The sequence below is a fragment of the Macrobrachium rosenbergii genome, chromosome 15 (genome assembly GCF_040412425.1).
Source record: "Macrobrachium rosenbergii isolate ZJJX-2024 chromosome 15, ASM4041242v1, whole genome shotgun sequence".
Taxonomy (NCBI): domain Eukaryota; kingdom Metazoa; phylum Arthropoda; class Malacostraca; order Decapoda; family Palaemonidae; genus Macrobrachium; species Macrobrachium rosenbergii.
In genome coordinates, this window is record NC_089755.1 from 43,387,485 (window position 1) to 43,403,547 (window position 16,063).

The 16,063-nt window shown below is 37.6% G+C and overlaps 1 protein-coding gene across 1 annotated transcript; it reads right to left on the reverse strand.

The window, feature by feature from the left end:
* Positions 1-9,363: 9,363 nt before the first annotated feature.
* On the reverse strand, positions 9,364-15,596 carry LOC136846602 (zinc metalloproteinase nas-4-like). The gene is made up of 9 exons (XM_067117490.1): positions 15,243-15,596; positions 13,930-14,100; positions 12,785-12,875; positions 12,156-12,273; positions 11,444-11,642; positions 11,035-11,190; positions 10,341-10,527; positions 9,990-10,109; positions 9,364-9,594 (listed from the first exon to the last, which is right to left on the reverse strand). Exons 1-9 carry the CDS (start codon positions 15,351-15,353, stop codon positions 9,476-9,478), a joined length of 1,272 nt encoding a protein of 423 aa, XP_066973591.1. The 5' UTR covers positions 15,354-15,596; the 3' UTR covers positions 9,364-9,475.
* Between the last annotated feature and the right edge of the window lie 467 nt (positions 15,597-16,063).

A 16,063-nucleotide genomic window follows, 5' to 3' on the forward strand; every position in this document is an offset into this window, starting at 1 on the left:
GTTCAGTGTACATTAGCAGCCTAGCTGCTTGTTTTCTGTTGGATCTCCTTTTGCTCCTAAGACCATAGCTAAGGCTTAATCTTCTAGTGAACATGACTTGTCTTTGGAATCACTGGTCAAACATACTTTCCCTACTTCAAAACTTTTCTAGCCAGAGAAAGCCATTGCGGTGTACTTTATGGGCTCAATCTCTCCAACTTTATCATTTGTTCATATTTGTTTCAGAGGGTCATTTCACAGCCTCATTTGTAAGCTTCACAAGACAACTTTCAACTCTTTCATCAGGGTGCATGAGGTCTGGGCCCTTTCTTCCTTTCAGGCTGTTTAATTCAACCTAGGGCTCTCTGCCGTACTTTTGCAGGCACCTGACCCAGAACACTTTTGCCAGGTTTTATGTCATGTGACCAATGACTCTTGATGTATATTTTGTGAAGATCAATTGTTGGGATTGATCCAGGCGTTCCATCATGAATCTGACATACATGGAAGCTTGCCACCTTAATACTGGACGTATTTTGGTGGGTTCTATTATGGACTTGGCTTCCTTTTTAACTCCCATTACTTCTAGGTGATCCAACTTTGCTTCCCTGTCATACATTGGTAAGGGAATGAACTTCTGCATGGCCTACTCTTTTTCCAGCGCCCCCTCTCCCCCACACCCAATCCTTGTGATCTTTACCATCATTGGGGGGCCTTGGAGGGTGGCAAATGAAAGCCAATGTCGCAGTTCCTTGATGATGTCAGACATAAAAGGCCCAGGAGGCCTTGAACCTCGAGGCTGCTGATCCAACAAATTTCTGCCATGTTTTTTTTTTTCTCTCTTACTAACAATTTCATTCTTTCCTTCTATCAGAGCAAACTTCAAAATGAAGACTACAGTTCTGCTCTTGAAACTTTGTAGGATGGAGCTGGATGGCATGTCTCTCCACCTGTAACACCAAGGGAGGGGAAACTTTCTAGTCAAACCTTCCCCAAGGGAGGGGAAACTTTCTAGTCAAACCTTCCCACTGATGCTAGGTTCAATCTCGCCAGATTGACAGCCTTAACCTTAAAGCACTGAAGGTAAGATGTAGGAAACCAATCCTGAATAAAAGTTTCCATCCTGTGAATAAGAATCCTCAACCTTTGACCTCTGGCATGCCCTTGATTCTCCCTTTGGCTTCTTCCTGTCAAGTGAAAAATGTTTAGAAATAACAAAGGGTAAAAAAATAAAAAATAATTTAAGCAAGTTCCAATCTTGACCATTTTGGTCCTCTACTTAGACACAAAAATTGGTCAAGGTTTTTAATACAGTACTAGAAAGTGAAAACCAAATCTAATCACTAAGAATTGAAAACCACTTGTTAAAAATACTTTAATCAGTTGAAATGACTTTTAGACAAAAAGATAACCTCTGTTGGCTGACGCAACTACCAAAATTTAATTGGCTATCTTGCACTGGAATCTACAGATAAATCAAAAGTAACAAAACATGGCACAATGAACACGTAAAGCCGTTGGTCCCGTTGCTGAATAACCACTGGTTCCATGCAACGTAAAAACACCATACAAACAAACAAACAATGTGCAGGGCACATCGTTTCCCAATGAATATTAACCAACTGAAAAACAAGATTGTGAAATTAGTTCAAAGCAGGAAAATAAACATCCTTATTTAATAAAGTAGCAAAACTTAAATGTGAAGGACAAGACCTTCCATTGTAAATTATAATTTTCAGTCAAAATACAAAATAAAAACCATACGTACGTAAGCCCCAACAACACAGAAGTGGTAGGAAACGTCTCCACAATAAGAAATGTGCCCTACCAACTCCAGATGTGCATACTGTGGATCAAATTATCACACAACAAAGGCAGAATTGTGGTGAAAAACTCTGATGAAGTGTGGTCAGAATCACCATTCAAAGTATTGTGGGCATCCATTATATATATAACAAAGAACTAAAAAATACTTCAAGCAAGACCTGAAGTATCCATGTTAGCACCGATATTGGAACTGAACTATGTTGATTTTATAACCCAGGAAGAAAACCTACATAAAAAACTGTAACCCCAAAAAATGATCAAAATTAAAATTATTTTTTGTTTTATCTTAAAATTGGATAAAGGCAATACAATCCATAAAGAATAGCATGAAAAGGTCCAAACCTATATGATATTGTCACAAATGGAAGACGAGAAAATTAGCCAAACATCACAGGATTGTTAAAAGAAAGCCACCAAAATAACTTTATCGACTACGACAAAACTAACCCATCTGTCAAATAAAAAAATAAACCCGTGTTAAGAAAAAAATTAATCCTTCATCACAATAACACATCAATGAAGGTCCACCTCAAAATAAAATATGTACAAAGAAAAAACAAACCATATATCCTCTTTTGTATACCATGAAAATCTCAATACTCTTACACAAGACATTCAATAATACTACAAACTCCAGTGGAATACTGTACCCCCAGTTACACCTTGGAGAAGCTGAGTTTCAACCATGAACCATTAGTATGCTAACAAATCAGTAGCATAAATCTGCAAATATTTACTAGCAAAAATCTTGCAAGAAGGCAACAGCAACTTAAGAGCAATCACCTTACAGACAGAAAACAATGCCTATACTAACAGGTGCTTGCACAATCAACCAAATAAAAATTAAATCTAAATAATTTACAAATATTAAATACTGTAACTAACAGTGACCCCTTTTAATAGTTGGTGATTTTACTGCCCATAACACTATTTAGGATTACAAATGTATACCATACCACTGAAATTGCAGAAATAGGAGAACAGATCATGAATTCAAATAACCTGTGGCCTCATCGATAGTGATACAAATAGTACAGATTTCTCACTTGCACATGGGATTTTTTCTTCAGTGGATATCACACTACTCATCCTCAAAATAGATAAATTTGAAAGGGACATGTGATGACCTACATTCTAGTGATCATTTTCTGAATTTAATTTTAACAGAATAATTCCACTACACGTATTCATTGCAGTACATATACATAAAGCTGAGTAGAAAATATACCATTTATACACAAGAATAAGGCCTCCATTTGGATGAGACCATAATGAAACTACTAAGTTTAATATGAAATTTATCAAAAAAAAAAAAAAAAAAAACACTGCACATAAAGCCATGACCAATTCAATACCACACCTTAACAAACCAAGAGCACTAGCAGTCTTATACTCTGTTAGAATTGATAAAACATTCAAATAGAAGATTAGAAATCTGAACAAAAGGCTCAACAAAACTAATAAATCACAACCTTGACAGGAAGGAAACATACTAAATACGATTACATTACTAACAAAGTGATACACTAAACCCAATACACAACAGACTACAGTATCTGCAAAGTTTAGAAAAAATAACTATAACCAAATCAAATGCACTAAATTCTGAAAGGACGGAATATTTATATTACAATAGAAAACTCGGTATGGAAGAACTAGAGTATGCCCTTTTACACTTACAATCCACTCCTGGGAGAGAGAACATTTGTTCTGAAATGATCAGACATCTAGCACCATTAGAAAAAAGATACATTTTACAATTTCATAATCACATATAGTTCAGAAATCTGTTCCCTTAAAAATGGTATAATGCCATAATTATTCCAATCTTCAAAGCAAGAAAAGACCCAAGTAATGTAATCAATTACAGAAATTTCCCCTCCAGTTGGTATGAGGTCAACCCAACAATCTAATAAACCTCTGTGACCAGCCGCAGCAGCACCAACCTACGACTGATCAAAATTCAGTGCAACGGTCAACATGCCATTAGTAATGAAAATAAAAATTCTTTGAATAATTAATGCCACCTCATCAACTGTTACTATATATAAAGGACTGGTTGCCCTTCTGCATGCAGAGAAAATGTATGAAAATAAACTTTTGTTTGGTTCTAACTCATGAATGGGCAGCTGAAGAGGCTATGTCATCCCTAACTCACTAGAATTTTCACATTTCAATCATTAGAGGTCTATTTCACTGCATGAAAGGGGCATGAATGGATTTTCATGAAAATTTAACCAGGTAGAAAGCCTTTTAACAGAAATAAGATAATATCACTTGTTTCATTCCCAGACTGACAAGAGTTTTTAATTTGAAGCACGTATACTAAGTTTTTATAGTAATTTGTATTTTTCCTAGGTAGTATACAAACCTGAACCTTTTATATAGGAGTATCCCTCAGTGTAAACTGGATTGGTTGCTGAACCTGGTAACAAGGTATAGTACTGTAGTTAACTATTGGAGATGGGGGGATGAGTAGGGGAAATACCTCTCATTTGCCTTCTGTCCAAAGTATATAAAAAGGATCTGGTTTGTATACCTACCAAAAATCCAAAGCACTTTCAAATTTTGCTATTTGTTCCTACAGTAACATAACCATTGCCTTTTATACAGGAGACTCACCTCCTAGGTGGGGGGATACATCCAGCAACTGATTCAAGTTGAAAACCTCCATGGATTGTCATGCTCCTGGTTGCCTTGCAGGCAAGAGATGTCATGACCCCTGTACCTCCTACTGGTGAAGAAGGCTTAGGTGTCAAACTTCTCCTTCCCTTCCTCTGCCTGGTTATTGAGGAAGGCCACAAAAGGAGGACTACCTGGAATATTCAGCATAGATTATATTTTCTGCAGGTATTCTAATGATCATGTCTTACAGGTAACTGGAATGTCACAATTAGATAAGATGGAGGGCAAGGCAGTTGCTGCAGGAGCTCCTCCTGCAGCAACTGCTTTGTCTTTGGTGGAGAGGGCATGGGCAGGCTTTGTATCACTAATACTGTACTGTCTCTCCTACAAGGGGTAGCACTACTAGGGAGTGGAATACTGGGATGGAAGAGAATGGGAGAAAGAGCTAGTAGGATTCAGGACCATCACTGGGGGCATATCCCCCCCTTGCCCAAGGAAGTACACAAATGCTTCGCCCTTCTTCCTCCGCTTACAAACCTTTTCCCAATGCAGCAAATCTTAGCCAGCACACTCCCAACAAGGGAAAGTCCTACAGCAAGATGTCCCCTTACAAAAGGAACAATTACTATGCATGTTAATTGTTAAATTAGACATGAACCACCTGCAAGGATGCCCATGCCCTTCGCAACAGCGTTCCTCATGATTTTTCTCCGTAGAAAAAAAAAAGCATGCATCAAAAAAGGGAGCAAAGAAACAAACAGAGCAGGCTACTCATCCAAGTTTTTCAAATGAAATTCAGGTAGGACAGTTGAGTGGGGCACATCTGTACTATCTGGTGGGCAAAGAAAAATGCATAGTGACATGTGTTGTGTGATGGGTAGGCCTATTCCCCCCGCCCCTCCCCTCACAGCCAGCCTATCTCTACCAATCAAATACCTTGTTACAATCATTCCAGGTCACACTGAAGGATACTCCTATATAAAAGGCTCAGGTCTGTATTCCTGTAGAAACAAAAAGTTTTTAAATTTATGGAATTTGTCTCTACAATAGGCTGAATGACAAGCTGCATCTGTTCTTGGCCTTTATGCCTAAATTTCATAATCCAGTCCAATATTCAAAATATGACTCAATGAGAATACACAAATTGAAAGTCAATAAGGAAAACAGTCCAGTGCCATTAACATAAAATAAGGAAATTTTCATTAAATTTAAAAAGTACAGGCGGTCCCCGGTTTACGACAGGGGTTCCGTTCTTGCGCCGCATCGTAACCCGAAAATCGTCGTAAGCCGGAAAATCGTCAAAAATCATAAGAAAACCTTACTTTTAATGCTCTGGTGCATTGAAAAAAAAAAAACAACGTAAACTGCATTATTATTGAGTTTTACATCAAAAAAAAACCTTCAAATTATTATTCTTCTGCCGTTTACAGGCCATATTTCTTCCGCCGGATCGGCGTACGACGCGTCGTAACCCCGGAACATGCGTCTTAAGCCAGGAAATAATTTCTGATGAATATATTTGAAAAGCGCTGTAACCTCGAACGTCGTAAGCGGAACCGTCGTAAACCGGGGACTGCCTGTACAGTGAGAGCAGCAATCCAATCAACAAACCCTATCAACAGTAATGTCTAAGGACAGAACCTTCCAATACACAGTGTTTGTATTCCTTTAAAAAATCAAATCACCTTCACTTTTTATCCCTGAGATGTAGTCCACAAGCTTTTGGAAAACTTAGGACCTGTGGTGGCTACTCAACACTTGTAGCATTCCAAACAACTAATAAACAGAGAACATCTTGCATAAGGCACACGAGTTTGGATAAGACGTGTGAGTGGGCAGCTGATTGACACTTCACCCTTCCTCCTGTTCTACAATGACCATCACAGACAAGATAGTGCATGAGTTGGAACTGGCCAGGTGAAGGCTAGTTTTACTATTGGGTACCTTATCTTAAGGCCACAGCCAGTAGATGTGATGCCTTAACCTTCCCACCTATAGATAGCAGTAGAAGCCGCAGTGGTAGCTATTGTGATTTTAATTAGTAAGTTGTGATACTTAACTGGTTTTTTACTGTTGCATCTTCTAGCATGATGTGGGCACCTTTCTGACCTCTCCCTTGAACTTGTGAAGTTGAATTGTGATTGGATCATGTAACATTTGCTAATGCAATGTGCAAGACCCACTAGATGGAGATACTGCAACCTGTGCAATGTACTGTGCAATGTTTTTGCTTCTGGTGATTATATACAGTACTTAAATTTTCTCAAGTGGTGATATGTCCACAGTAAATATGTTCATTTTCAAAACACATTGTTCTTAAAACAAGTAATTTTGAATACTTTTCATTGCCATTGTATTAGAAGACTCATGTTTCCCTAGTGGCACATAGGAATAGATTATTAGAATTCATTAACCACTGCTCTTCATTTGGGCTGTTGCCACTTGTCTCTGGCAAAATGTATTTCATATAAGAATTTAGCCCTACTTATCACACTGAATATACAGTAGAATGTATATAGTGAAATTAGTTCACATACCTGGTCCTTTGACCATAAGTCCCTTTAATTCAAGGGGGCAGCTACCATGCGCATGGGACTGGCTATCAAACTTAATCCCTCCTTCCTTTTACAGCTTGGGGAACTTAAAACTTCAAGAGTCTTATAATGACACCGACAATGTGTGGAATCAATACCATGATCATTCCAACTAAATCAATCTATCTTGAGAAGACCTTTGCACAGATAGAAAGCTGTGTGTGAATTTACTGTACAAGACCATACCAAATTCTAAGAGCTCAACCCCGACCCTGTAGTGTCATATGTAAGCTTTTAAGGCTACATGGCTAACAATCATCAAGTTACCAATTACAGTATTAAAACGGTAATCCTATTTCCTTTCCAAGAAATTAATAGAGGACAAACTACTGTATTAAATAACAAGCTAATTGGAAAGATGGCAAAATTCTTTTTCCATACATTTTAAATATAAGAAAATGGACAAAACACGCCTCCACTGTATACTGTATGGGAAACATACTTTCATCATTTCTAAGACATCAAATTTTTACTTTAAACCATAACTGCTTTACCAAGTTAAAAGTACGATTTTCCTAAGTTTGAATGTGCATTCTAACTGTTTCTGATGCTCATTTCAGTAGCAAACTAATAATTTTTAAGATATTGGTCTATGCCCCTTTAGCCTCTATCATACAATCTTGGGAGACCACAGTGGGAAAGCATTGCTTTTGGAGGGGGGGAAAGAAAAAACTGAAATACAAGGTTGTATTTAAGCTAACCAAACCAACAACTCTGAGTTCTTACCTGAGAGGAGAGGGGGAAACCCTTTGGACCCTGGACCCCCACTTAACCTAACCTTGGGCACTGTAAATTAAAATAATGCTGTGCCCTAACCTGATCCAGGGTGCCAGGTCTTTACCAGACAGGCCGGGGTAGAACTAAGTGTTAGCTCTGCGTCGGGTATTACCTTGGAAATTGGCTTTTTCTATAGTATTTTGGTTGCTTCTAGAGAATTAACCATTATCTTTTGTTGCTCGACTGTAATCCACATCAGATTTGATTATATTTTTGCTACTGCGCATGTGCAGTGTTAGGCTACAGGAGAACTTTTGGTAAAAATTGGAGTTTCCGTCACTGGGGGGCTCTGCCTCCAGCTAAGTAACACAGCCTATTAGGTGAGGTTAGGTAGGGTACATTACAGTGGTGTGGTTCCTTTTAAATAGATTTCCTCAGCCAATCCCTCCTTTAACATATGGCTTCCTAATGTCTACAGTCCGTGTGGAGCTAATACTTAGAAATACCCAGGCTGGGGGGGGGGAGAGGAGTCTTGAGGTTAACCTAAGCTAATGCATCATAAGTTAAATTGACTGGTAGAACTAACCCAGCGTACGACACCAGTCCCAACATACCCAGGGGAGGCTTTATCCACAAATCCCAGACACACCCTAACATAACTTAGCCTAGGTTACCATGTCAATTAACTACTTCAATGTGTCACTTTTAAAATGATAATTAACCTTACTTTAATAACATCCATTAATCTCACCATAACATTCATTAACCTTACCTTAATTAAGTTCACTGACCTCACCTTAACGTTCATTAACCTAACCTTAATCGGAGTCAATATTTACAAGTATTACAAGGATGTAAAGTGCATCCCAGTATTTCAATCGGTATTTCCCCCCACATCAAACTCCCCAGTGGGCCAAATTGAAGGATACAACGGGGTTATGTATCTTTAAAAAACATATTGTTAAGAAAACGAAACCACAGGAATGTTAAAAACACCCAAAAAATTCAACTCGCCTATAACAATGCATCCATGGAGCTACGTTCCTGTTATCCAAGGAGCAAATAGTTCCAGGCGTACACCAAAGGATTAAGGAACTAAGACTGATCCCGCTTTATTGGTGAAACTTAAAACCCAAAAACCAATAATATTTCGTCATAATTCATGTATTTTCCTGATGAAAAATAAGAAAATATGACAAGACATTATATGTCACCCATCTTACCTACAATGCTCTGGGTACAAAAAAAAAATAGTAAAAATGGTCGAAATAATCAGTTTTTGGACGATTTTACTCAAAGCATCTACCTACTAAGTAAATGCAACCAAGGCCAGATAATGTAAGCTGCTGAAAACTACCTTGATGAACAAATTTGTTTGCTACAAATAACAGACCATTATGCAATTCTCGCGCATCAAAATCATAAGAAATGTTTGTTTAAAAATAAGAAATAGGTTCATAACGCGTGCCGAATAAGTGTCCCACTATACAGTTATTCTACTTTTGTTTTTGCACTAAATGACTAAAAAAAAAATTCACACCGTGAACTCACTTTCCACGAGCCAACTCCAATATTCAAGCTAAAACTTTTCCTAGAAATGTCTGGTATATAAAAAAAATCATTTACAACAAATTAGTATTTTTATTTCATAAAAAAATTATGCAAAACAACAAGACTGCATTAACAATATACAAATGAACTTATTGTCATTCCTACGGAGGTTACCTTACAGGTCAACACATTCCACAGGACTTCTTGCAGCTCAGTCGCATGTAAGCAGGATTCCTCGTGCATTCTCCTTTCCTGGCCCAGTCTCCACAGTATTGGTTGTAATCGTAACAGCTCTTAGTGCCTTCAGTGAGAATCAATTAAGCTCGTTAAATTATCTTCACTGATAAAATTAAGTTTCTGAGACAATTAGTCCGCTTTTTTTTTCGAATCGAGTGGGATGTTTTCTTGACATAAATTGAGGATTGATTATGGTTATATAAATCATTATTATTAGCGATAATTAAGAGGAAACGCTTAAATTGTTACTTAAATGCAAAGATTTGGAATATTTCATTAAATGGTGATATTACACAAAAATATTTTTTTAGCCTAATCATAAGAAAGGCTGGTACAAGAAAATGATCACGATATATTTTTAATAAAATAAGAGTATTGTTCTTCAGACAAAAGTCGTAATTAAACTCAAAATGTAAATACAACTGTTACATTTTCCCGTACTAATTTACCCATACTTACTTGCACAGAGCTTGCATGACTGCTTGCAGTATTGGCCCATATATGCAGGATTTTTCTGGCATTCTCCCTGTGCAGCCCAGCTAACGCAGTATTTTCCGATGTCCGCGCAAGTGCCTCCGTCTACAAATAATATTTAATATACTTTACGTTTATCTGGTTAATACTTGCTGTTTTTTTTTTATATATTGTTATTCTCACAACCGCAAGAATTTTAAGATCTTTTTAGAGTATTTTGCATAGTATTTTGGAGACAGTTTTGAGGTAATTGGTACTTCTTCAGGAAAATCACTTGACCAAGAAAAGTTTTCTTTGCTAAATATGATTTTTGTGTAACACCAATGATGAACTTACCACATGTATTGCAGGACTTTCTACAGTTGATGTGCATGTAGCCTGGATTGCTCCCACAGTACCCTAAAGATGCCCAAGATGAGCAGTAGTGATGATTGTCTGTGCATCCTTCTGGCTTTGGTCCTGGACCAGGGCTTGGTTTGACACCAGAACACTTGTACAGCAAGTTGAGGCTCTGTATATCTAGCTGCAATAATTAAAAAAAAATGAAGAAGTTGATCTGAATTGGCTATACAGATAAGCACTGGGGCACATTCAGCATTCATGCTTAGGACAGTGAAGACGAGGAGTTGGAGTGGTTGGACGGCATGATGGAAGGAAGGAATTAAACTTGCGTCTCTCTCTCTCTACACACACACACACACACACACACACACACATATATATATATATATATATATATACAAATATAATACAAATATAAACACACACACTAAAAGGAATAGTTTCATAGAGCTTAATAGTCTTGCACGTTTTCAAAAGTATGGAACGTTTATCTAAACTTCGTGTTCCCATTCCGTCGATACGAGCTGAAACATTATCTTACACAACTAAACATTTTCCCTAACACGGAGTATCAAACTGTCCACCCAGATAAATGGAAACGTCTGGTATGGACACGATGGCAAGATCAGAAGGAATTCTTTGCCAAGAATGGATAATTTATAAGGACGTGGACAAAAGCAGGCCTTACCTCAGAAAACCCATTCCGTTGTCCGATGGTGACTCCCGATCTCTTGGGAGCAATGGTCGGGGCTCCGTAGGTCTTGGTGAAAGCGTACGAACCGTAGTGCATGATGGACGAGTAGTCGTACGGTAGGCCTAAGTCGGTCGTGAAGGCATTGGAGTTCTGGAGGAGAGAAAAGCCCATTGTTTAGGCTTAAGCAGACACTTCATAGGCCTAGTGTGAACGCTACAAGAGCGGCAGTAGAATAAAAAAAACTGCTGAAATGTGAGTCAACAAATAAAAAAAACAATGTACAAAAGACGAACTTGTTCAAAGGAGGAAGCTCCTGTTTTTAACCTAAGTAAATGAATAAACAAATACAATTTAATGTGTATGTGTTAACAAGACTTCATGGAAACCATGTGCTGCAATATACCTTATCAAAATTATACTGGAGACCAGGAAGAATATTAGCCCAGTAGATGGTGACGTAATTGTCTCTGTCGTAACGAGACTGCTCGTGCCAGAACCCGGCTGCGTGCATGAGCTCGTGGATGATAACACCGAAATGAACGCAGCCGTTGCCGAGAGATACGACCTGGGAGCCGCCATTTCGTCCAATTGAACTGGAGCATCTGTCGTGGAAAAGAAAAGACAAGTTTATCAATCAAAGGTCACGGAAAACAAACAGAAAAGGCATATAATACTTAAAACACTAGAAACCTATACACCTAATCATTTTATCAACAGTCTGATTATAGCCATTAGCTGTAAAACATTGAATTGATACAGGCCGAATGAATTTTCCAGACGCTGATAAACGCTATCGAATATGAGTCGACTAAGATAAAATTTATTCAGGTAAAATGCATTCAGAAAGAGAAAATAATATACCACGAACTTCTAGGCACCCAGTGAAGTTGCCAGAAAGCAGAGAAACCGAAGTATTGGTTCAGACAAGAGGGATTTATTGAAGAAAAGCAAGATTACGGACCCGGTAAACAAAGGCGTGACGACAAAGTAAACAAAGAGCCTTTGAAATTAAGAGAGGCATGAAGACTGAGACAAGGGAGGAGCGCAGAGAGAGAGAGAGGATATACTAAAACAAAGCCTTTGTTTTATAGCATGACTAATGAACGGATGCATACCCTTGCCCTCGTAAGATGTGGATGTAATCCCGGTGCGATGACCTCGGCACAAAGCGGATGCACGTCTTTTGGTGATATTCGGCCATCGCTCTGGCTATCAGCCCCCTCTCTTGGCTTGCTGTAAGGGAAAGCGATACTTCACTTTTTTTTTTAAATAAATACACATACTGATCTACTATGAGTTTGATCCATGAGCTCATTATCCTGTTTGTAAGCTAATCGTCTTTATATTGCTGTCAAACTTTTTACCGGATTATTTTCAATTTTTTTTGTACTACGTGTATTCAACATGGGTACTTTATTTACGAAATTCATTTTACAATTTTACAATGAAAAGTAGGTTGCACCTGTAAAATATTACACACACACACAAATACATTTTATATATATATATATATATATATATATATATATATATATATATATATATATATGTGTGTGTGTGTGTGTGTGTGTGTGTAACATTCAAGAATTAGGTCATGTTTGTACTCATGCACATACCAACAACCAAACAAACTAGCGATACGTTCCTCCCTTCCTACAGGAAAAAACAAAAAGCTACAATAGACACTAGCTGAGCTAGGAACAATGTTTCTGACTTGCAATTACCAGGCTACTCGGAAACTCACAGAACGAAGAGGATATGACGTAAGGAATCGATCCTCCCGGCCAAGCCTTTTGCGGATTCCTGATGGCGCTGAGTTGGCCTTGTGGGTCGCCCTGGGGAACAGGATAATAAAAAAGAAGTGGTTTCAATTTTTTTTTCTCGTCTGATGAAAATGGTTCAAATGTCTATTCTTTTCTTAAAGAGTGGTGTCTCAGTTTTTTTTCTAGTCTGGCGAAAATGGTACAAATGGTTATTTTTCTTGTCTTAACCATTATGGACATTTGTAGATCATTACGCCGGGGGGCGGGCGGTGGCGGGGGGGCGGGGAGAATGAGAGGAATGAACATTATTGTAACTAGAATGACAGCATGAAAATGCTAAAGGGGAGGAGGATGATAAAAAAGTGGTTCCAATCTTTTTTTGTGTCGCGAAAATGGTGCAAATATCTATTTTTATTTCCTTACTTAACAGTTACAGATATTTGTAGAGCCTTACGGTGTGTGTGGAGAGAGAGGGGGGAGAAAGAGAGGAATGAACATTGGCAATGTCTAGATGTAACTGGAATGACAGCATGGAAATCCTGAATGAATTCTTTTATAAAAGTATTTCTTCACACTGAGCATTTGCATGACTAAAGTTGGATAACGTAAGCTCTGTATCCTGTAGTCGACTATTACAAAAATGGGAACATGATCTACGGATTATTATAAAATTCTACCGAGTATAACTAAACCACAAAGAACTATAAAAAGTACTTATTAACTAAAAGTGCAGATAAATCCTATATTAGTTTTGTTTAGCTGTAGGCATCAACGCAAACGGTAAAAACGCAGTAAGTCCCTTATGTAAAAAGCGTTAACTAACGGAAGTAACGGAAATGGTAATATTGATAACAATACTGTCGCGGTGGGATGGTTAAAAACAGTACTACTACTACTACTACTACTACTACTACTACTACTAATAATAATAATAATAATAATAATAATAACAACACTACAGCACTATGATGATTACAGACTTATTACTACGAATAATAATAATAATTATCACCATCATCATTACACAAATTCAAAGAAACCAAATAAAAAAAACCATAAAACAAGAAATACAAAAGAACAACAACAACAAAAACTATGCAAGCAAAGAACAGGCGAGCCTCCTTACGTTGACGATCTGAATGAGGTGATCCTCATCTTCGACTATTATGTCCCCCTGGTAAAAACCCGAAGTGGAGATCGGGTCTTCCTTGGGGTCGAAGTCTTCTGTAATGTTGAGGCTCAGGCTCTCCTCCAGCTCCTTTTCGGATATGGCAGGGCCCAGTATGTCATATTTCCCCTAAAATAATAATAATAATAATAATAATAATAATAATAATAATAATAATAATAATAATAATAATAATAATAATAACAGCAACAACTGCATTGCTTTCCCCTCCGAAAATGACAAACTTCGATGAGTTATAGCAGAATGCAGTAACCCAGAAAAATCAGTTACTAGAAAGATAGAGAAAACTCTGTACATAAATTGAATGCAGCTGATGCAGCAATAACATTCAACACTAAATAATAATAATAATAATAATAATAATAATAATAATAATAATAATAATAATAATAGTAATAATAATAATAATAATAATAATAATAATAATAATAATAATAATAATAATAATAATAATAATAATAATAATAATAATAATCGCATGAGTCACTAAACAGCGAAGATATTCGCATTGATGTCAGTGTGAATGTATTTTCAAGATATATTTAAAACGAGAGCTTTCGAGAACCTACTCGATTCTCTTTCTCAGTCAGTTTTATATACTTTTTCAATATCTATTTACGCTGACATCACTGTGGATTCCTTCACCAATAATAATAATAATAATAATAATAATAATAATAATAATAATAATAATAATAATAATAATACATAGAGGATGTAAGTGCATGACAGTGGCCAATGTTATAGAGATTCATTCTGAATTCATCAGTTAAAAGAATAAATTTTGCAGTGACTTTTTATTTTTAACTGGAAACGCTCCCTTTTTGGAGAGGCGTTTGTTGTCGAAAACATAATAGTAACTTGCTCCCTGTTAATTTCTTGAGAATATTCTACGAAAATTTTTGTCTATAACTTTTTCTCAGTTCTCATTTTTTCGGTTACAGAAAAAAAAAAATTCCCTTTCCTGTCATTTTGAACTCACTTTGAAATTTTCAGAGCATGGTCAACTTTCTGACATTATTATAAACATTCTCATACCCAGCACCCCTTACTTACATTTTACTTAAAACTTGCCAAAAACAAACCGTTCACTTCTGTTCATACCACCGACTTATCTCAGATAGACTTATGATTTTCTACACCCTTAGAATCTTAAATATGCCTCACAAATACCATAATACCTCACAAACAATTTTTTTGCTATAAACAGACAAGAATGGGTAATGCACGTTGCAAATTTGTTCTCTTACCGAATTTGGGTCTCCTATGATGACATCAGGGAGACTGGTCTGTGAAGTCCTGCCCTGGTGTACAAGGCAAAATACGAAGAAGATCCGCACAGCGTGAGCGAGCCAAGACATTGTCAAAATTCAGAATCTCAGAGTAACTGACAGATTGGCAGAGATCGTTGCTCGAATAGTGAGTTGTGCAGAGGTGGCTGAGGAGTAAATTCTTTTATAGTGATCTATATTCCAGCTGTCCGTCTCAGATGGTGCACTGTCCTCAGCGCCGAAGGTAATGCTCTAGAGTCCCGAATTTCTTTATTTAAATACTCTCCCCTGACGGAAATTACTCCTTTGACGTGGCACCACACCGGTCCCCCGTCCCCCTATAGACCTCACACCCCAATAAAATATCCTCCCCGTTAGGACCTTTCTTTCTAGCGAACGGAAACTTTAAAATCATTAGACCCTTAGCATATTGGGCGCTGCCACCTGGAAGTGTCCGGAGAGATATGCGTCACGCCGAAGAGGGATTTTGGCGGGAGTGGAGAACGAAAGGGTCATGGTCGGAACCTGGTTCGCTTCGGAGTATTCCGGATGTTTACGAAAAATTCGTTTCTTTCGGATTCGATGTGCTCTGCATTCCGCTTTCCGCTGGTAGGTGTAGTGATCGATTTGAAGTCGGTGAAAAGAAATTTGAGTTCGGTTTCCGCTGGCGGTAATGATCGATTCGACGTCTATACACGAAGGAAATGAGAAGAGACCGGACAGGGCGTGTGTGGTTGGCATAACGCAGTTGCATAAGGCTAATGTATCACGTTGAAACGAGAGGACATTGCAGCCAGGTC